Consider the following 24553-nt stretch of genomic DNA (forward strand, 5'->3'; position numbering starts at 1 on the left):
TAGGTTTGGGATAAAAGTCTGAGAGGCATTTAAATGATCCATTTTTATATAGTAGTGTTTAGAAGAGATCCCATGCATTACACAAAGACTGCTGCCTACAAGGCTTGTTGCTATTTATGTGATGAATGGGTGAATGTATGGTATTGGGATCTTCTCATGTGATCTATATTATGGTTTATGATAGATATGCTTTTTATATTATACTCTATTTGAGTGCTGGGAGTTATATTATTTGTTTATTAAAGGTTTAGGAAACGCATAGTTGTGTTTTTTTCCCCATGTACCTTCTCTACAATTCTAATGTAAGTGGTGCTGTCAATATTGGGATTAGTATTATACTTTGATTATCTGGTTCATCCCAAAACTTTTTTTAAGTTTAAAAGTAGGGAAAACAATGTCTTAATCACTACTAAAGCAAGTTACTAACTTCTGAACAAACTCTACAGCTGATGTAGAATAAATTAACTTGTAAGAAGGCTGGGGAGTAAAACTGCAGATGCTTTAAACTAACATGTAGGGGTATAATAATTAATGTGTGAGCGCACATGATACAATGTAGCGTATCATGTCCGCCGCACATCGATAAATGCAGAGAGCATACGCTGTTGGCATTTATCATTGCACCAGTAGTTCTTGTGAACCAGTGGCGTAGCGTGGGGGGGGCCACAGGGGCGGTTGCCCCGGGCGCATAATTATGGGGGGCGCAAAGCGCTTGGTTCACAGCCTCCACCAGACATTAGACAGTCCCAAACTCCAGCGGTGCCCCCCCCCCACAGTGAGCTTACTTGCAGCTTGCTGCTGCTTATAATAAAATAAAAAAGCACCAGACTTCTCTCTTCCCATGAAACAGACATAAGATAAATGTTGCAAAGTTAGTGTAGCTGAGCTACACTAACTTTGCAACATTTATCGTATGTGTGTCTCATGGGAAGAGAGAAGTCTGGTGTTTTTTTATTTTATTATAAGCAGGAGCAAGCTGCAAGTATGCAGAATAAACATGTAGAAAAAGGGTAGCAAATAAAATAACAAAAGAAACACACAGAAAGATGATACCTTCTTTTATAGGGAAAACAATTGCAGGCTTAATTCTAAAAAAAAGATATCTTATAACAGAAAAGATCTGAAAGTACAATGCAGGAAAACGCAGTGTTAGAAGGTGGCAGAGATACTGATAACTGATGCCAACCCTATTGACTGCAATATATCAGCCACTGCCATAGCATGTAAATGTTATAATATAATAATTATAATGGGTTAGGGGGGCGCAATTCTTACCTTGCCCTGGGCGCTGACAACCCACGCTACGCCACTGTTGTGAACTGCTGGTGCAATGCCGCCCCCTGCAGATTTCCAGCCAATCGGCCGCTAGCAGGGGGTGTCAATCAACCAGATTGTATTCGATTGGGTTGATTTCTGTCCGCGGCCTCAGAGCAGGCGGACAAGTTATGGAGCAGCGGTCTTTAGAGCTGAAACAAGGGGCATCAAGCTCCATACGGAGCTTGACAAATCGGCCCCTTAGGGCTAGAATACGAGTGGAGCACTAATTTAACGTGCTTCCGTAAACAGGCAAATTTACCCATTTATGGGTGCAAAAAAAGTCCCCTGATTGCCCCCTTAATAAAGTGTACAATTCCTATTATAAAAAAAAAATATGAGCATCTTTTTTTAAATAAATTAAAAATAACTGCACAAAGCAGTTATAAGGGGTTAAAGTGAGAGAATGTGGGGTGTTTGGGGGGAAAAAAACAGCACTGAAAAGTACCTTTACACTGTAGACTATGGGGAATGTGTTTTTGACATTTATGTATATACACATATAAACACATAAATACATATGTATATATTCATACACATACAGTATATATTTTTAATTTGCTGCCCAAAAGCTGTACGACTTACCCCCTACTTTGCACTAGGTTATTTGCTGTGTCTCACGGCATCTGAACAAAGTCTTTGGAAGTGCGATCTCATGAGCGCAAAGCTTCCAGGCAATGCAAATGCGAGGTCGCATTCGCATTGCGCTTAACTTGAAATACTGGCACACCTTTGCATACACTGGTATTACTGAGTGGAGCACAAATATCGCTTTCGTAAAAGTACAATTTTGCACTCCAATCATAATCTAGGCCATATATGGGTATTTACTAAAGTTACAAAAACAATTACTCTAAGGAATATAATTTAGCAGTTCTTAAATTAGATTCAACATATACCATTTATGGGGCACTATTTATGAAGCTGTGGATGCAACTTTTGTGCCCAAAAGTTGCAGGCTCATGTGAGCAGGCCTGAAAGGCTAGATGCTGCAGTCTTAAAGGGACAGTCAACATCCATGAAAACTTTCTACCATACATAGATCAACAACCATACATAGATCAACAGCAAAAAATGAGCCTGCACCGCATCCCATCTTAAATAACACTAACGTTAGGTGGCTAATCTTCAATGAACATTTAGTTAACAGCGGTAGATATGGCCACCAAACTCCTCCCCCTGTTACGTAGGAGGCTTCTTCTGCAAGCCATCAGCCAATGAGAATCAAATCCTCGGCCAGATTCTTTAGCCGTGTTCAAGGAGATACTGTTCTATTTCTAATAGCGCATTAGAAATAGAACAGTGCCCCTGTGAATGAGTATTTATTTAAAACAAGAAAGGTACGGAGGGGGAGGAGTTTGGCGGCCATATCTGCCGCTGTTAACTAAATGTTCATTGAAGATTAGCCACCTAACGTTAGTGTTATTGAAGATGGGATGAGGTGCAGGATCATTTTTTTTGTTGATCTAAGGTATGGTAGAAAGTTTTCATGGGTGTTGACTGTCCCTTTAAGAGCTAAATTGACCAAGATGATTGATGGGCCCTCTCTCGCATGAGAGCAGGGGGTGTGGCTACAAGCAATTGCTTGTGTAATGATAACTGCAGGCAGTGGATGCTGCTCACTCACTGGACCGAAACCTTGAAATCCAGAGTATGATATTTGGGGCTATTGTGTCAGTTGTGTACCAATTAATGAAGTTTAGCGAGTATTTTATAAAAAATAGCTCATAAATATCACTAGTGCAAAAATGACTTTGAAAAAAGAGTTGAATGTAGGATATGTGAATGTTTTTGATACAAATAACAAATGCTAGCGGCATTAGTTTATTCTAAATAACGATTAACGTTTTGCCAAATAAGAAATAACTAAATACATACGTAATGATATTTTTATTGTTTAGTGAATGTAATATTTAAATGTAAAGCTTGAATATTAAATATTTGAAACATTAAAATACATTTGAATGTTAATTTTCAAACGTGACATTAAAATGTAATTTTTATGTTACATTCAGTAATTTAATGTTAGTTCTCAGTATTTGAATGTTAACATAGAGAAATATCAACACAATGAATTTCAAGGGAGGCATTTTATTTCTACCGTTCCAATGTCTAAATGCTGACATTTGTTGACCCCTTTTTAAAAGGTGGCTGTCCCTTGCTACCTGTGTGTTTGGTGTGATAATATATTCCTACTCAGAAGGACTTTAAATCTATTTAGTATTATTTTATGCAAGACTAAATGTTGTATATACATTTAGTACAGACATACTAATGACCCCTCTGAGGAAGCGTTTTTTGTGAAACGTACGTCAGGGGTCCTCTGGGATAAGCTTTGTCTTTCCCTTTTTTTAACTTGCTCACCCTTGTTGGTCTGGTAAATTGCAGCTTTATAACAAACTTGGTAAAATTAAACTTAAACTAGCCCTCGGATTGTAAGGGCTTAGCCTATATTTATATTTTTGCTGCAAGATACCCTCTATGCTGATTTCAGATTAATTTAAAAACCATAGCTCAACTTGGGTGTAGTGTTTTTAATTTTTAGCTCTTGCTAAATGTATGTGTGGTTAAATATATCGACTTAATAAACTTTAGTGTATGAATGGATAAGAAAAACATTTTTTTCTAACTAATACAAATCTAGCTCTGACTCTGATAGGGCTCAGTTGGTGGAATTTTTCTCACAGATTTAAGTTACTTATTCTTATTTGTAAGTCTATTTACAATTACTTGTTAGTTATACTAATGACAGGAGTACAGCTTGCTGGGTGCACAACTTTGAATTTATGTTTAATTTTGTATGAGTTAACCACTTAGGCCCAAATTTATCAAAGGCCGGGTAGAGAAGGGAGTACATCTTTGCCCCTGTTCGCTCAGGATCGCATCTAGTGGGCAGCAATATGCTACTCACATTTTACATTGCACACTACGCAAAGTGCGCAATGCCGCCTTCTGCTCATGTAGAGGCTTTAAAACTACCTGGTCGGAAAGTCCAAGAAAATTGAGATACGCTGCTTAACAGCTGGCGTAATAGCTTAAGAAATAGTGGTCTGATGACTGCTGCGTCTTAACTCTTGGCTGCAGGCTCGCTCGTGCCAATGACAAGAAGCATATATGTGCAGCTACAAATCAGTAGTGCATTACTGCTCTAAATCCTACTTAGGTATGCTTTTAAACAAAGGATACCAAGAGAAAACAGCAAATTAAATAATATAAGCAAATTGGAATGTTGTTTAAAATTATCTAAATCATGAAGGTTTAATTTTGACTATACTGTTCATTTAATATTCCCTTAATTCAAGTTATTCCCAAAAATTCATATCACCTCTTATAATACCATAAAAGCATATATCTTAGTTCCATAACAATCGTCATTACATCTTTCAGAACATCATTAGTTGTCTGTCTTCTCAATTAACCATTTAGATTTTATGTTGACACAGGAACAGACATTTTGACTCTTTCTGTATTGGTTTGCTAATTTATGCTTGGTTAATATTATACAGCAAAGAAAATGTTTATATAAATTAAAGAAGTAAAAAAAAAAAAATTAAAAAACAATTAAACCTTTTTCAAGATTTTGTAAAAAACATACATAAATTTTTCATCAATGACTACTATTGAATGTAATATATGGTTAGCAAAACATGATTTTATTTAACTAAAATTGATTTTTGTGCATTATAAAGTAGTAAATGTACTGTTTGTTTTCTTCATTTGTTAATTATCTACAGTGTTATCCTAGAGGAGCTTACCCATGCTAGCTAAGGGTTGTTAGGGATGTTGGAGTATTTAATTATACATCTTTTATTTTTTGGCTACAGCACTATTAGATCCACCTAGGAACATACTGTGTTCTGAAAAGATGATCATAGCCAGATCTAGGTACTTAAAGAAAATTAACAGACAATATGCATTTTAAGGCAATTAAAGACATTACTCAAATAGTGTAGTATCTTATAAATTAAAAACATCGAATAAAAATGCGAATGGCTTTTGTAGACTAGGTGTAAATGATCTTGTAAAAAGAAATAATGTGTGGTTTAATTAGTTACCTGTTTTGGAACTAACCAGGAAATCATTTCCTTCAGACAAGAGGTAGTATGATAAATGTCCATTATTTCCAGAGTCTCTATCAAAAGCTCTAACTGTGCCAATCACACCTTGTGGAACTGGATTTTCATTGAGAGTGAAGAAATAAACATCACTGTTGAAAACAGGATTATTGTCATTTTCATCTAATATTTTTATAATAACAGAAGCAGTTGCTGTCTGTTGCTCCCCATCTTCAACACAGCTAGCAATTACTTTCAAATTGTATAGCTTAGTATCTTCATAGTCCAGAGACCTCCGCAAAAAAATCCACCCAGTCCTGCGTTGGATTCCAAATGCAATAGAATTAACAACAGGGCTTAAAGAGTAAATTATTTTGGATTTAGAGCTTTCTTCACCCTGAATAAATGCTTTAACTTGAAGTATCCTGGACTCCAGGGGGAAATCTTCACTTATTTCAATCTGATGCACCATGTTTCCAAATGTCAATGCATTAGCTCCTTTATGTTTTTTCACACTAATTGTCAACATAAGAAGGGAACTTAAGATAGGGTGACCACTATCCTCAGCCATAATTGGAATTATATAATCACAGGCCATTGTTAAAGTGCTGTTGAGATAAAGAATTCCGATATTTGGGTCAATAAAAAACATATTATCCTTTTCATTTGCAATACTGTAGATTATAAATCCATTATTTCCACTATCAACGTCTTCTGCATGTGCAATGTACAAGGCAGTGCCTGGTGCAGTACTTTGGTATATACTTATTTTATCACTCTCTGTAGGAAAGGTTGGTGTGTTATCATTAACATCAGTGATTGTAATATTGACCTGAGTGCTGCTGAAGATTGCAGAACTTCCTAATTGGGACTGGACCGTAAGTACCACAAGAGGTTGAAATTCATGGTCCAGTTGCTTTTTGGTTCTGATTATGCCAAACTGAGAGTTTATAGTGAACATCTGATGTAGATCTCCGGATAATATTGTGTATGAAATTGATTCCTTTGAACCTGAAATGTAAGAAATAAGCATTAAAATATCAAGTGATATTAAAACAAAATAATTTACTAAATCTGCTATGTAATTATTATTATTATTCTTTATTTATAAAGCGCCAACAGATTCCGCAGCGTTGCCCATGGGTACAAAGATAACAGTACGATAGAAACAATACGATAAAACACAAAATTTTACAGACAAAATACAGGGGGAATTGAGGGCCCTATTCCCGTGGGAACTTACAATCTATGCTGAAAAGTCCTTATCATTTTGACAAATTGCATTACTTGATGTAATTGTTTCATTTCCAGTAAAATTTTAGAAGCATAAAACAAAGCAGATCAGGTGTTGACGGTAACAAGGTAATTTATGTGTACCTTATAAAAGACTATAAATAAGTTATTTTGTAAAATATGTTTTGAAAGTTTAAGTTTTACAAATTGATGTTAAACCATATTTAAGCACAACTGGCACTAGGTAATTATTGTTCACATTTTCATTGGTGGGCGGGATAAGCCTCTACAAACATCAAAACAAAAACAAACAAAAAAACTGATTTATTCATGATAGATACTTCCACTTTAAAAATAAAAAAAAAACAGCAACAAAAAAACAAACATACTTTACATTTAGAAAAACACTCTTCCACGCAGAATAAATACAAATAGACTTTAATGTCAAGTAAATATTTGAGGGGGTCTTCTGACTTGATCAGACCCCCAGGGGTGGGGATGTGAATAAGTTACTACTCAAAAGAGAGATTGAGTGGATCTACAAATTACAAACGGTGGCATCCTGGGGTCTTAACAAGCAGGGAAGAAAGATGATTTACTGCTGTTAATAATATTCAGTGTTCTAAAAGCTTTATCTATGTGCTTAAGTTTTATCTATGGTTGTTCCACTTGGTCATATTACTCAGGCAGTTAGGTGAAGAGTTAGATTGACCCCTCATAGAACTAGTTCAGTATAACATGAAGTATGATTTACTCAATTGTGGATAATGTTCATAACTTGAATTAAGTATTCATGTAATTGTATATATGTGTATAGGCATGAAACAGGATGCAATAACTTCCTAGGTATGTAGTGACTATGCAAGCTGTTGCATATTGGTTGTTATGGCAACGGATCTTTTTTTGCCTCTTTTTTTATTTTTTTCATTTTTGGAAGTTTTTTTGTTATTAATAGAAAGACAGTGATGTGGTTAAGCCCCTCTGATGGGTGTTCTACCTTGATTGTTTTATTTAGATATGTTTTATTGTTTTTTAAGTCACTCGTTTTTTGTGACTGTTCCGACTATAACGTCATGACCGGAAGTTGATGCCTGCTGTTCCGGTTTTTCTTTTTTCTAATGGGAGGTGTGTTTGAATCTTTTGTGGAATCCTTCTTAAGGTGGGTGTTTGTGTTATGTTTGTATCCTTGACAAAGGTCTCAGGTGGAGGACTGAACTGTTGGACATATTAGGATGTGATTGTACCACAAACCTGTGACTAAAGTGGTAACATCCTTGCTTAACAAACTGAGTGTGAGGTATTTCTTTGGAGTATATATATATATATATGTATGTATAGATTACGAGTAATGTGCTAAAAGTTACACATGAGTGAAAAGGGGATTATCGCGGGTGTTTGCACGCGTAGGGTTTAGGGATCGTAGTTGAAAGTAAATGCGAACGCATAAGTGCAATTGCGACTTACACTAGAATGATTAGCGCATCCTCAGAGCTCTAATTAGCTGTTTTGCAAAACAAAAAAGTATCACAAAACACGTCAAAAATACATTACAAAGTATTACAAAATATTTAAAAAAGATATTGCACAAAAAAAGTTATAAGGGCTCAAATATATGAGGTCTCAGGAGTTAAAAAAAAAAGCAGGATAGGGCTTTAAGATAGAGATACATACATACACATGTATAAATATGTATATGTATGTATGTATATATATATATATATATATATTAGGGATGCACCAATACTAGTATCGGTATCGGTGCCGATACTGAGCATTTTTATGAGTACTTGCTAAAAAAAAAATACCCTTTCTAACATGGAGCTGTAACGCTCTCACTTATTATAATACATTTTCTTGATACTTTTCTACAGGTTTTTTAGACCATTTTGAACTTAGTGAATTTGACACCTAAAGGCACTTAAAGGGACAGTATACACCAATTTTTATATAACTGCATCTAATAGACAAGTTTATAAAGAATAATATGCACAGATACTGATCTAAAAATCCAGTATAAAACCTTTTCAAAACTTACTTAGAAGCTCTTAGTTTAGCACGTTTGATTAGGTTGACTGGAACACCCAGTGAAAGCAAACACTCCCCCCTCCCCCCTTCCTCTGCATATGAAAATACTCTTTACACAAAAAGGAGCAAGCTGGAGTAGGTATACATCAGTATTCTCCTAAAACTTTGAGGCTTGGCTAGGAGTCTGAAAATCAGCACAATGTTATTTAAAAATAAGCAAAACTATACATTTAAAAAAAAAAAAAACCTGTATGAGCTATATAAATGGATCATCTACAAAACATTTATGCAAAAGAAAATCTAGTGTATAATGTCCCTTTAATAAAGTCACAAAAAGGCCTGTTTGACATATTTGCAAGTATTGTAAGACTATTTAGAATAATTCTACTATGTTGCATATGTGCAAGACATTTTAGATATGTATTTGCATATATGGTCTAGAATCACTAAACCTTGTTTCACTGCTATTGTATAGTCCATCTGCAGTGGGCAGGACCCATGTCCTATAAAGCTAATTGAATCTGCAAGATTATTGAGAAAACAGAAATCAGGACACTAACATCTAGAAATGTCATGTAGCAATCGTGCATTCTGTAAGTGTTTGGCTTTAATCCACACTTGCATTGTCGTGATTGTCAGCTTCTGTACAGTCATTTTCATAAACAGGATTTCAAATGGGATTGTGGAAAGCAGACGCTGTTAGTGAACCTCCCTAGTGTAGAGAAATTTGCACCAAGAAGATTTAAAAAGGAGCCGCACCTTCGTGACCAGGATTTCAAATGGGCTCACTCCTTAGTAACCTGGAATTTGAAAAGGGTCCGCGCCTTTCTGTTATCAAAGGTAAAACTCTTCACAACAGTGTGTTTTCCAGTTTTTGTGGCTACATTATTAATGTCCTGGTCACATAAGCACAAACCCATTGGTTTTACCGGTCATAAAGGTGACCGGGAAATATACCTCAAAGTTACTCCATTATTGCAATGGAGCAATTTCACAATTTACAGTGTGAGAAATTTGAAAATCCAGTGTTAGAAGATAGGATAAGTTAAAACTTCCTCTTTCTAATAGAATCTGTAGTGTCTTGATTTCAGATGTATAGCTCGCTAAACCATAAACCGATGCTTTCTCAATTACTGATTGGAAATATATATATACAGGGAGTGCAGAATTATTAGGCAAATTAGTATTTTGACCACATCATCCTCTTTATGCATGTTGTCTTACTCCAAGCTGTATAGGCTCGAAAGCCTACTTCCAATTAAGCATATTAGGTGATGTGCATCTCTGTAATGAGAAGGGGTGTGGTCTAATGACATCAACACCCTATATCAGGTGTGCATAATTATTAGGCAACTTCCTTTCCTTTGGCAAAATGGGTCAAAAGAAGGACTTGACAGGCTCAGAAAAGTCAAAAATAGTGAGATATCTTGCAGAGGGATGCAGCACTCTTAAAATTGCAAAGCTTCTGAAGCGTGATCATCGAACAATCAAGCGTTTCATTCAAAATAGTCAACAGGGTCGCAAGAAGCGTGTGGAAAAACCAAGGTGCAAAATAACTGCCCATGAACTGAGAAAAGTCAAGCGTGCAGCTGCCAAGATGCCACTTGCCACCAGTTTGGCCATATTTCAAAGCTGCAACATCACTGGAGTGCCCAAAAGCACAAGGTGTGCAATACTCAGAGACATGGCCAAGGTAAGAAAGGCTGAAAGACGACCACCACTGAACAAGACACACAACCTGAAACGTCAAGACTGGGCCAAGAAATATCTCAAGACTGATTTTTCTAAGGTTTTATGGACTGATGAAATGAGAGTGAGTCTTGATGGGCCAGATGGATGGGCCCGTGGCTGGATTGGTAAAGGGCAGAGAGCTCCAGTCCGACTCAGACGCCAGCAAGGTGGAGGTGGAGTACTGGTTTGGGCTGGTATCATCAAAGATGAGCTTGTGGGGCCTTTTTGGGTTGAGGATGGAGTCAAGCTCAACTCCCAGTCCTACTGCCAGTTTCTGGAAGACACCTTCTTCAAGCAGTGGTACAGGAAGAAGTCTGCATCCTTCAAGAAAAACATGATTTTCATGCAGGACAATGCTCCATCACACGCGTCCAAGTACTCCACAGCGTGGCTGGCAAGAAAGGGTATAAAAGAAGAAAATCTAATGACATGGCCTCCTTGTTCACCTGATCTGAACCCCATTGAGAACCTGTGGTCCATCATCAAATGTGAGATTTACAAGGAGGAAAAACAGTACACCTCTCTGAACAGTGTCTGGGAGGCTGTGGTTGCTGCTGCACGCAATGTTGATGGTGAACAGATCAAAACACTGACAGAATCCATGGATGGCAGGCTTTTGAGTGTCCTTGCAAAGAAAGGTGGCTATATTGGTCACTGATTTGTTTTTGTTTTGTTTTTGAATGTCAGAAATGTATATTTGTGAATGTTGAGATGTTATATTGGTTTCACTGGTAAAAATAAATAATTGAAATGGGTATATATTTGTTTTTTGTTAAGTTGCCTAATAATTATGCACAGTAATAGTCACCTGCACACACAGATATCCCCCTAAAATATCTATAACTAAAAACAAACTAAAAACTACTTCCAAAACTATTCAGCTTTGATATTAATGAGTTTTTTGGGTTCATTGAGAACATGGTTGTTGTTCAATAATAAAATTAATCCTCAAAAATACAACTTGCCTAATAATTCTGTACTCCCTGTATAAATGATTTCTCTTATACTGTAAATAGGGTTTAATTAAAAAGAAATGTAATATAACCTTAAAGGGACATTAAACACTAAATACATGATGGATAGAATGATGCATTCAAAGAAAAGATTAGTCTATGATTAACATGTAGATGTATTTTTTAAAGTTTCATTAGTTGTTTAAAAAGTGACAAAATAAGTGTAAAGTTTTAGTGTCTATAAAGCACTGGGAGCTGCCATGTTGTAACTTGTGTTACCTTCTCTGCTGTGGCCAGTTAGGGTCAGTTATAAATAGGTCACTAGAGTGTGCAGCCAATGATTGTGCTGGATTTAACAGTGTTCTGCACTTCCATTTCTAACAGGAACTGAAAAGCTCACAATTTCAGAATGGAATTACAGGCAAAGAGGACAAAATAAATAATGAAAGTATATTGCAGAGTTGTTTTATTATATACAATGTATCATTTTATATTATCATCTCAAAGTTTTTAATGTCCCTTTAAGAAGTGTGAAAGGGGAACTGTATATATCAGTTTCCATTTTATATTGTAATCACTCAAAAAACATGCTTCCCATATCGGCCGAAACCAAAGCTAAGTTATCAAAGGCTAATATTGGAAAGGTTGGAATCAACTTTTATATTAGGTGTGTTATGTGAGCAATGCTTCTTTATCTTATCTAAGTATTAACAACCCACACTTTTTTTTGAGTAAACTTGAACTTTTTAGATCAAGAATATTTGACAGTAAAAAATGTAATGGCAAATACTTGCCTTCTTAAAGTGAATTATAAATTGGTGTACTTTTACCAATAAACACATCTAAAAATATCCATTTACAGGAATATAATGTTGCACAAATACTGCATTTCATAGATTATTGTATAAAGTGACATATGCTCAGACTGTACTTTACTGACAGTCAAATTGTTTATTGCTGAATACTATGTAAAACATGTCAAGGTTTATCTTGAATCATAACTTAAAGCAACGTGTCCTTGAATTGTCTTAGTATTCTCTAATATTTTAGCAAATCAAAACTGTGAATATTATTGTATGTTTAGAATTATATAATGCAAGTTTTTCATAATGCTTTTGGTCCATATGTTGAGATTAAAGGGACAGTGTACTCTGTCAAACAGCTATAACACAAATTGCAGTATAAAATAAACATTATAAAGTAAAGATAATGATTAATTAATATTAATAGCAACATTAAAATACCCTAAAATTAACAGAATTTCTTGTTTTAATGTAGCGGCAGAGATGTCATTTGAAACAGGCTGACCATGCAAGAAAAGCAAATCTACCAAACAATCAGTCGGAGCCCACATGCAACTGAAATGTGCACACATGCATGCAGTAACAGACTGTGAGCAATTGTGCCTATGGGGCCTATCTATCAAGTTCCGTATGGAGCTTGGCGCCCCGTGTTTCTGGCGAGCCTGCATGCTCGCCAGAAACACAAGTTATGGAGCAGCGGTCACCCTCAAAGGGGCTACCCTAGTGGAATTATCTTTAAAGAGTGGCTGTCCCCGCAAGTGGTAAAAAGGTCTCCCATATAAAATAATGGAGCTTGCTGGAAAGTGTAACTTCATTGGGTAGAGTACAGTTAGCAGGGGGGCACACTTAAATCCTGCATCAAAAACAAATCACATAGCGCTGCTTTCTTCTTATAGAATCTTACAATTGCCTCTATTTTTGTACGCATGTGTTGTTCTATTAGGGTATTAAAGGGAAAGTGTAGTCAAAATTAAACTTTTATGATTCAGAAATAGCATGCAATGTTTAAACAACTTTCTAATTTACTTTTATCATCAAATTTGCTTTGTTCTTTTGGTATTCTTTTTTGAAAGCTAAACCTAGGTAGGCTCATAAGCTAATTTCTAAGCCCTTGAAGGCTGCCTCTTCTCTTAGTGCATTGTGACAGTTTTTACAGCTAGACAGTGCCATATAGATAACATTGTGCTTATACACGTGGAGTTACCTAGGAGTCAGCACTGGATAATGCAAGCCTGTCAAAAGAACTGAAATAAAGGGGCAGTCTGCAAAGGCTTAGATACAAGGTTATCACAGAGGTCAAAAGTATATTATTATAACTGTGTTAGTTATACAAAACTGGGGAATGGGTAATAAAGGGATTATCTATCTTTTAAAAAAATAAAAATTCTGGAGTAGACTGTCCCTTTAAGTATTTTGTGTATTTTGTCACAACCTCGCCACCTTTTAGTTTGCGAGAAAAAACTACGAGATCTGTAAGCATTAATTTCTATGTGTCTTTGCACATCCAATGTACTTTAATAACGATTTACACTGTACATATTTAATATGATTTATTCCTGTGTAATTTACATACAAATTTGACATTTTTGATTAAATAAGATTTTTGATGCACCTTCACCATTCCATTTTGTACTGTAAATTTATGTGTAAATAGTTCAGTTATTCTTTTTGTATGATTTTTATATTTTGTTTTCATTGTGCACTTTTTTAATCCATCCCATCTCCTTTGCATACAAAAATGCAGTATATGTCCCTTAGCGAGACACCCTGATTTAAGGTGAAAAAGCGGTGTTAGATCATTTCTCCAGGGAAGTACTAGCAAACATTTATAAATAATCTCGCCAGCCCAGAGACTTTTAAATAATTTGACCCCTAGTCTAAGCTAAAGTCATAAGGGTAGGCATTCCAAGAAGATACCCTCACTGGGGCCTTCTCCCGGATTATCCTCATCAGAGCTAGCCTCTGGTTGAGCAACAGGCAACATATGATTCCTATGTCAAGCCATGACTCAGCTCTCAGGACCTTTAATATTGTATGCAGGGAGTCCTTGAAGCTTGGAATTAGCTTCAAAAGGGATTTCTTTCCAAGGCTCAAATAGTTAATGCAGCCATGCTTTTCAGGCAGAATGTTTTATGTCTGATTTAAGTATCATATATTTCTTGCTATTTTCATTAACTTAGAAACTAGCTCTCTATGCTAAATCATAAACCTTCCAGAGATCTTTAGGTTGAGTAAATGCTAATGTGTGAATCATGGGTCATACTGTCATAGTAGATACCAAATTGATGATCTATTGGTAGTTTAGCTTCTGGACCAAATACAAGTAGTAGAGACTAAGAAGGATATTCTGTAACCTCACTTTGAGTACAGTTACAACTAGAAACCATGGATTCAACATGCACACCCCAGGTTATTTTTCAGCATCCACAAGGATCTCTAGCATTTCCAATTGAGTAGTATTTGTCACAAACTGGGATTGAACATCAGACCTTAGTTTCTTAGGCTATTGTTTTTGCTGTGTGCTATCCTTGCACTTGGAACAGCAGCCTGTTTCTTTGCCTAGTTGGCTTTTTTTCCTGCACTTTGGCTCCACCTGACTGCAGCTGCTGATAATGGGCAGTTACTCTTTGGTTATATAAACCCAGCTCTTCCAGCAGTCATTACCCGTTTACTGAGTTACTACTCAGGGTGTGCTGTGCATTGCTATTTGGATTGCTGAATTGGTTTTGGATTCTGGACTCTGCCTTTTTTCTCTTCCTCTTGGTACTTTATTGGATTTGCTGATTACTTTGATCTCAGAACTGGACTTTGACTACGCTTTGCTTTAATCCCTTGTACCTCGCTGGATTGTTTTCCTTTCTGTTGCTAACCTGGATTGTCCTCAACTTTGCTCAAGCCTGATCCTTTGTGACTGTTACCTGTACTACACCAGATTGTATCCTTTACCAGTACCATTTTTCCTAGCTCAATATCTGCAAATTTATATAGTACTGTACAGTACTGACTGTATCCAGAGCTTATAGGGACATGAAACACAAAAATTTTTGTTTCATGATTCAGACAGAGCACACAATTTTAAACAACTTTCCAAATTACTTCTATTATTTAATTTGCTTCCTTCTCTTGTTATTTTTTGCTGAAAGGTTTAGCTTGACAAGCTCAGAAGCAGCAAAGAACCTAGGTTCTAGTTGCTGATTGGTTGCTGCATATATATACCGATTATTATTGGCTCATCCATGTGTTCAGTAGTGCATTGCTGCTCCTTTAACAAATGATACCAAGAGAATGAAAACATTTTTATAATAGAAGCAAATTAGAAAGTTGTTTAAAATTGTATTCTCCATCTGAATCATGAAAGAAAAGGTTTGGGTTTCATGTCACTTTAAGGCTGGTTGTTACTGCTATCTACACATTAATTTATGGGTTACTCTATACTTATACTTTGTGTGGGTATTGTACTTAACTGCCTGTCTCTCCACCTGACACTGAGGCAGGCTTGACTGTATTGAACCTCTAAGGAAGAACATTTTCTTCAGAATGGCATGAGATAGTTTTGGATTTTTTCATATTTAGCAATGTTAAGAGCACTTTTATGATCAGAATGGAGCCAGCTCTGCAACTCGGCAATCCGTAATGAGCTGGCAGTAATGGTATCTTTCTGTCCTTCATAGGGGAAGCTTAGGCATTTGGTAAATTGGTCAGTCACTATCAGCATGTTTCTTACTCTCGATGTATCAACTACTATTCACAGAAAATTCATACAGAACAGATCCATAGGATCAGAGATCTTTAGATGGCCATTCAGATTAGTTTGGTGAAGTCTGCTTCTGAATTCACCTTTAACAATTGTGTCAATGCTTCTCCACTGAATCTTTCAAAACATACTAAAATAAATGTCTGTCAACCCCTAGGTGCCTTTGTTGATCATCCAGGGACCATAAAACTATCCCTCTGTACTTCCAATGTGTCTTCAATCCAGATGATCATAATATTAAATGATAAATGTGTCCCTCCTCAATATAGAAACAATCTAATTCTCTCCTAAATAGCCTGTGTAACACAATTTGGTGATATGTAGTAGTTAATCTACAATGACTCTCTATAATGATGGCAATTTCAGTTTATGCACTGGACAATTACTTTCAGTTTCACCAAGCGCCGACTGATGCAAAATGCATCCTTCCATACAATGGGCATTCTTCTAAATTCTTCCATACTGGCATTTAAATGAAGTACAAACAAACATCTTTGCATCACCATCAAATTTAAACTGGTAAAGGTACTAAATGATGTCCGGATGGAAAAAACTTATATGGGTTAGTGCTCAGTATTATGCCCCTTGACCTCACCTCTGCATTTGAAACTGTGGGCCAAGACACCTTACCATACAACCTACAGGATATTTGTTAGCTGAGTAACTGAGTCTGGTTCAAATAATTTCTATCTGAGTGTCATCTGAAGTATGCTGAAGTATGCTCCTCTGCACCTGTCCCCTTGGGATGTGGAATCCCTCAGGCTTCCATCTTATCTCCCATGTTTTTTGTGGTGTATATGTTTCCAAAGAGAGCTTACACATGCCATATTGCTTTATGATATCACTCTTTTTCAGGAAACACACAAATATAATATCATTCAAACCAAGCTCATATCATGATCTCCTGGGGAGGATACGCGCCATATGATTGAACCTAAATGTGTGATGGGAGAAGATTGTATGATCGCAACTAAGTCGCATATTGGTCTAGTATGTGGAGGATCAAAACTACAAACCACAGAACTAGTAAGATATCTTGGTGTGTTGCTTGATAGTGAAGTTTCTCAGCAACACAGCCACAGTCTAAGCCCTGTTCTTTCAAATAAAGAATATAACCATGCTTTGGTTATATAGCATCTGGAATAATGCAATGCACTTTAATATGGTCTCTCAGAAAAGCTACTCCAATACATACAGTTAGCACAAAATACTGATGCAAGACGGATGCTGGTTAGCAAGTCAAATTTTTGCAACATGATACAAAGCCGCCACTCCCTGCACTGCTAAAACAGTGCATGCTACTAGCCTGGTGTCTTACAAAGCATTGCATGTTTAGGGACAATACTATCTAAAAGAGACAGTGGTTCCCTATGTCTTAACACACACTTTTTTGAACAGACAACACCCTGCAGTGCCAAAAATTAAGTACAAATGTAGGGCCCAAGCACTTAGTCATGCTGGCCTATTTCTATAGATCCTGGTTTCTCAACAGCCGGGCCGTGGCCCAGTACCGGGCCGTGATAGCCCTGCTGGTGGGCCCCGACCTGTCATTCCCCCACTGCACACCAGGGGTAGACTGAGACCAATCAAGGCCCCAGGAAAACTGTCTCACACTGACCCAAATGTATTCAATGCTATGCAAATGAACATGGTAGCCTCCCTGCCCCCAACATGCCCCTCAACCTCCAGTGCCAGGACTCCCAACATTAAGGGCCAGAGAAAGGGCCTCCAACCTTCAGGGCCAGACCCCACAATCCATGGCCCTAACAGCAACAGACCCCCGGCAGGACCCCCCCCACACTCCAGGGCCCCACTAAACCCCCATTAACTGCTTAGTTACTGATAGGGCAACTGAAAACTCCAGCTTAAAGGGACACTGAACCCAATTTTTTTCTTTTCTGATTCAGATAGAGCATGAAATTTTAAGCAACTTTCTAATTTACTCCTATTATCAAATGTTCTTCATTCTCTTGGTATCTTTATTTAAAAATCAAGAATGTAAGTTTAAATTCCGGCCCATTTTTGGTGAACAACCTGGGTTGTTCTTGCTGATTGGTGGATAAATTCACCCACCAATAAACAAGTGTTGTCCAGCGTCCTAAACCAAAAAATAGCTTAGATGCCTTGTTCAAATAAAGATAGCAAGAGAACAAAGAAAAATTGATAATAGGAGTAAATTAGAAAGTTGCTTAAAATTGCATGTTCTATCTGAATCACAAAATAAAAAAATTGGGTTCAGTGTCCCTTTAAGGAACGCACCAGGATCCGTGGAGATGCCATTTGAGGGCCCCCTACTTGCTGGTCCCTCGGCCCAGGTCCTATTTGCTTGACTGATCAGCCCGCTTCTGCTACTTATATATATATATATTAAAAACTACCGGGCCCTGGACATGTCCAGCTCAAATTAACCGGGCCTTGAGGTCACTTTGGTTGAGAACCACTGCTATAGATCACGCTTCCCAGAACAGTGAAAAAAGCCATTTCCTTCGAAAATTTCAAACAAAGACCTACTTGTTCACACAAGCCTTTCACAACTAAATGATCTAACTTCAATCTCCTTATGTAAATGGATCATATATACATTGAGTCCAACCAGGAGAAAAGTGCTATGGGTTGTTATTGTTATTGTTATCTATATGCTTTAAATGCTCAGAGCGAACACACAGAAAAGGCATTGGACAATTACCATGAGAACAAATCTCATTTGATTGACTCGGGTCAATGCCATTGTTCACATGAATAAAGATTGAAGCTGCCATGTGTTAATTGAAGTCATTTTTTCTTTTTGTATTTTATTAGTTATTTTATCTCCCATATGATTTAACAAAATAGCTCTGAAATATATTGCATTGCATTGTTAAATAATATTATAAAACACAACAGTAAACCTTGAAGCAGTAACATGTTTAGCATTTGTATCCTCCATTTACAACAGTGACCCCTCTAAATAAACCCTGTATTTCTTCCAAAATTAAACTAAACTAATATTCTGATATTACCTCTTTAAGATGACACAGGAACACAAACTGACTACAATATCCTTTTCATCTTGCAATTCATTCCACTTTCACAGTTGGCTTTTTTATAACTCTTGGAGAGAGAATCTCAGAGAGTTAGATTTTCAATCAGTTCTATTATCACTCAATTTCCCATAAATGACATCAGTGCAAATAAAAAAGTAAAAAAATATTTTGACCATATAGCTTTCCTTTTGTCTTTTGGAACATAAAAATGAACGGACTCATGTTTTCATTTGCTCAAAAATAATATATGTGAAAACTGAAAAGCAAACTAGAAAATGTCCCATGAGAATACAAAATGGAGATATTGTACCTCACAATTACCCAAGTAACTAAATCTCTTCGTAGTGGGACTTTAAAGGGACATGACTTCCCCAAAAAATTATTTCATGATTCAGATAGAGAATCCAATTTTAAAAATGTTTTAATTTACTTCTATTATCAAATTTGCTTCATTCTCCTGTTGTTCTTTGTTGAAGATATATCTAGATAGGTAGTATGCACATGCCTGGAGCTCTACATGACAGGAAATAGTGCTGTAATTTATTGTTTTTGCTAATGTATAACATGGTTGCAAAAATGCTGCCATATAGTGCTGCAAACACATGCACACTCCTGAGCTTACCTCACTGCTTTTTAACAAAGTATAATAAGAAAACAAAGAACATTTGATAAAAATTTTTTTGTAAATGAGCTGTTTCAAAATGTTATGTTCTATCTGAATCATGAAATAATTTTTTTGGATTTTATGACCCTTTAAGCATCCATTTTGGATACTTGTCATGGGTACAGAAGGGGAGCTTTTACAAAACTAATAATTGAGTGCAGAAACAAAATGTATTGTTAAAGGGATAGTAAAAGTCCAAATTAAACTTTCATGATTCAGATAGGGCTTGCAATTTTAAGCAACTTTCTAATTTACATTTATCATCAAATTGGCTTTTATCTCTTGTTATTCTTAGTTGAAAGCTAAACCTAGGTAGGCTCATATGCTAATTTCTAAGCCCTTGAAGGCTGCCTCTGCATTTGACAGTTTTTCACAGCTAGAGGGTGTTAGTTCATGTGTTTCATGCAGATAACACTGTGCTCATGCACCTGAAGTTATTTAAGAGTGAGTACTAATTGCCTGAAATCCAAGTCTGTCAAAAGATCTAAGATAAGGAGGCAGTCAGCAGAAGCTTAGATACAAGGTAATTACAGAGGTAAAAAGTATATTTCTATAGCAGTGTTAGTTATGCAAAACTGGGGAATGGTAAATAAAGGGATTATATATCTTTTTAAATAATGGACAGTTTTGGTGTTTACTATCCCTTTAAGGTGCATGAAAAATCGTAACAAAATTCTTCACAAAAATGTAAAATTTGTATGTAAATAAATCAAATTAAATATGCACAGTATAAATCGTAATTCAAGTACACTGGATATGCAAATAGCCCTTAGAAATGTGTACTTTTAAGTGCAAAATACAAAGCTTAATTGTTGTTTTTTGTAAACTAGGATGAGCATGGCTGTATATGAAATTGTCTCTAATCCCAACATAATTCTGTAAAGATTTTTTCATAGTTTTTTCTCACTAACTAAAATGTAGCAAGCTTTTCTCAAGACGCTGAAAATACTTATAACCCTAATAGACAAACACATGCATAAGAAAATATAGATGATTGTAAGATGCTATATGCAGAAGGCAGCGTAATGTGATTTATATTGGCTGCAGTATTTAAATTCTGACCCCCCCTGCTCACTGCTAACTTAGCTCAATGCTGCAAATTGTCCGTTTCCAACAAGCTCTATTATTTTCAATAGGCAACATGTCGCTACTCGCAGGGACTGCCCCTTTTTTACAATAATTCCACCGGGGCAGCCCCTGCAAGGGTCTGTATGAAAATCCACAGTGTAGATCATCCGGCCCTTAGTTTTTATTCTTCAGTTTAGTGGCAATTGCTTCAATGCAAAGTTTAGTTTTTTATGATCATCACATTTTTCATGTGTTGTGCTGTGCAGCTAAACCCAAGCATTCAAGAAGTCGGCTTTTAGTAACATATTGAATGTGGGTAATGAACTCCATAACGTTCATTAAATGAATGGGTTTTTTCCATTATGAGATGTGAACAATTACTGCTAGTGATGATGACCTTTTCAAAAATGGTTATACAGAGAAAATACAAATGTTACATGTCATGCTTTTCATGGTGAATAAAAAAAAAATCACCTTTTTACAGCTATTCAAAAGCAAATATAGTAAATACTTACTTAATGGCTCCCTGGCTTTCACAGTACCAACTGCGCTGCCTTTAGGAACATCTTCAGCAATACAAAAGGTGTAGCGGGATTTCTCAAATATTGGTGGAGCTACAGAGCTCTGTAGGATGTTAATTATAATGATTGCATTTACAGCCGAGGTTAGACCACCTTTGTCTCGGGCTAAAACAGACAAGGATACCCTGGAATCTTCCAAGTGGCTTACAGTGGAGATCAAGTAGATAATTCCTAGGCAAAAAATAATAAATATATATTAATGGATCATGATAAAAAAAAATTACAGTGGTACATAGAAATATATAATTGTATTGTACATAATAAACAAAAGGAACGTCTAGTCTCTCCATATTTGTATATGAAATAGAGGTAATCTTTAGGATTTCCTTTGCACATCTCAGGAATTCTTGAATTCACTTACAGCATGTGTCCTTACCATATTCTTTGGAAGTTTATTCCGCTTCTATTTCTCCTTACACTAACAACTTCTAAACCTGGTACCCTTTAATTTGAGATTATGATAACTTGCTCTGATATTGCAAATGTAGTAAAAAAAACTATTTTAGCCAAAATGCAGTTTTGTACAGATCTATTCTCAAATAGTTTACTATAATACTATACTATAATAGTTATTTTGGTTAATAACACCAATTTCATAATATAATTTATAAACCCATAGTTTTAAAATAGGGTACAACACTATATTTGTTCTGTTTTCTTACATCACTAAAGGTTCCCACACTTGTCAAAATAAGCTCCAATAGTTTTTGCACCATTTAATGCAAGGAAATTATTGGCTTTATTCACTCAAGTGAAGATCTCAGATCCTCTCAAACATTTTAACTAAAAAGAGAGTAAAGTCAAAATTAAACTCTTATGATTCAGATAGAGAATGCAAATTAAACAACTTTCCAAGTTAGTTCTTTTATCAAATTTGCTTTGTTTTATTTGTATTCTTTGCTGGAGACTAAACCTAGGATGTCTGATAAGAGCATAGCCACATCCATGTCTATAGTAATCTATGGCAGCCATGTTTGTAACTATGTATAACACTGCTATAAACAAGAGGAAGCCAGGAAACATTGCTCTGTACTGCTGCCTTACTGATGTCTGAGTAAAAGATTTCAAGATTCCCTGGTGTGCCTGCCTTTCTTTACGTTTCACTGCTATAAACAATGTTGCAAAGGCTGTTGTCAGATGGCTTAAGACATGTGCACACTCCTGAGCTCACCTAGAATTACTCTATCAAGAGAACTAAACAAATGTGATAATATAATTAAACTGGAAATTGTTCAAAATGGCATGCTCTATCCAATCAGTTTAAGTTTAATGTTGACTTTACTGTAACTTTAAAATGTAGATACTAAAATGGAAAGATTTCCTCATTGAAGTGACTGTAGGGAATATAGATAGATAGATGATAGATAGGTAGAAAGAGAGATAGATATATAGATAGATAGATAGATAGATAGATACATAGATAGATGATAGATAGGTAGAGAGATAGATATATAGATAGATAGATATGTACAAATTTAATCTAGTCCACTAGTTCCAACTTTTCTCCACTTAGTAGTAAACCATAGTGTGTATGTATATATACACTGTCACAACCAACTAAAACAGTATGGTAATAGCTCAGAGTCAGAGTAACAGCAACTTTATTTTCACAGCCAACACAACATTCCTTGCGAGATTTTATTTTATCTTACTCTGATAATATTCTGGGGAAAGAGCGAACACATTAACATCCAATGCTATTGAAATAATAGTATACAGAAATTGTATACAACATAAACTCCTCATACAAATTGCCCATTTTTGTTACAGCATTGTTGTCAGGTTCAGTCAATTCATGATTTTAAGAAGATTCAGGTTTAGACATGAAAAGTGATTTTGAAGCAACTTTATGACATAGAGATGCTTTTATGTAGTTTTGTACCTATTTTAATAGATAACACAGTAGTATATTTCTCAGTCTGTTGATTAAGTCAGCTGCTGAGTTATTCATTCATTGTCTGTTGAAAACTGGCTTTATACCTTTTTAGTCAAAGGTAATTGCCTGTTCAATACAGATTATTGTGTATAACATCTGAGAGCATTATTTCCTTTAAAGGATGGGTGTAAGAGTCACAGCTAAACTGTGAACATGAAATGCTGCAATAGCTATATGTCAACCACAGTTTAGGTCTTTTCTTAGGAATTAACCAAGCCTCCATTCAGACAGTAGGCAGATGGCCAAGTCCACCAAATAAGTTCATCACCCAAACTAACCTTAAAATCTGGCAAACATGTATTAAAAATCTTAAGAATGAAGCTAAACAGTTGTAAGCATCCCATATGATGCCTTAATAGTGTTTAAACTGTTTGACCATAAGATATGAAGGTCACAGAGCTGTAATTGATTTTTTTGTGCTATAATATCTAGGTCAACTGCATATTTCAAGCAAGGTTAATTTTAAATAAAGTAATTAGGTTTTCTGCTCTAGAATGGCCTTTCTTATGTACAGAAGAATTTATATCTAAAAGACACTCGCATGAAGACATTTCATATAATTTCCCTTGATAATCATACTCTGTTTTTATCATCGTGCCTTGATAACTTTGGCAGTCAGAGAAAGGTTTTGTTGGCAAATGTGGTACAAATTCAAACATCTGATTAATTATCTGAGCATGTATGAGATATATTCAAGTATATCATGCTTAGATGAAAAAAATCCTTATTCTAATATTTTCCTATCTTGTAGCTTTTATTTCAATTTAGTTTTTTGCAGAAATGTTCATTTTAATACATATTTTGCACCACACCATGGTTCCTAAAGTAAATTATGGCTCCTTAATTTAAAATGAAATGTTTAACATATCTGATACCTCAAGAAAACATTATAATTTGAGTGACTTGAGTTATCATAGAAACCAAGAACTATATTTGATATATTTTTTTTTCAAAATATGTGTTTCCTTGCATCTGCTGTTAAACTGTTGAGCAACAAAATCCTGTTCTAACCTCAGTAGCATAAAAAAAAAACTTGTCGCCAAGATCAAGCTTAACACAATAGAACCAGCTTTCATGTAGAACCAACGAAGTGTAAATACTTTGGTTGATAAAGAATAAGGTTTCTGCTGTGGACTATCCTTTTAAGAGGGTCAGTAAATATTTAAAATATTTAGGTATAAAAGTTAATAACAACTGAAAGGATATGTATGATATGACATTTTTAATATAGTATGCTTCATAAAAATTGTAAAGGATTGTATAATAGAACAAGATTATACTACACAATATAATTTAGATAAGAATATACAATCCCAAAGCTGATGTACATATCTCAGTGACTAAATTACCAGGCGAGATTAGAAAATTGCTTTTGCTAAGTGACCCTGTTAGAGCGTGGCAGAAATATTGTAA

The 24553-nt window shown here is 35.7% G+C and overlaps 1 protein-coding gene across 1 annotated transcript in view; it reads right to left on the minus strand.

The window, feature by feature from the left end:
* DCHS2 (dachsous cadherin-related 2) overlaps positions 1-24553 on the minus strand; it is a 546419-nt gene that overhangs the window by 140436 nt on the left and 381430 nt on the right. The window contains exons 6-7 of the mRNA XM_053700224.1: positions 21139-21375; positions 5370-6380 (exon numbers count right to left, since the gene is read on the minus strand). Coding sequence (XP_053556199.1) covers positions 5370-6380; positions 21139-21375 — 1248 coding nt within the window. The remainder of the gene's footprint in view (positions 1-5369; positions 6381-21138; positions 21376-24553) is intronic.

Source organism: Bombina bombina, chromosome 2 (assembly GCF_027579735.1).
Source record: "Bombina bombina isolate aBomBom1 chromosome 2, aBomBom1.pri, whole genome shotgun sequence".
In the NCBI taxonomy this organism is placed as follows: Eukaryota; Metazoa; Chordata; class Amphibia; order Anura; family Bombinatoridae; genus Bombina; species Bombina bombina.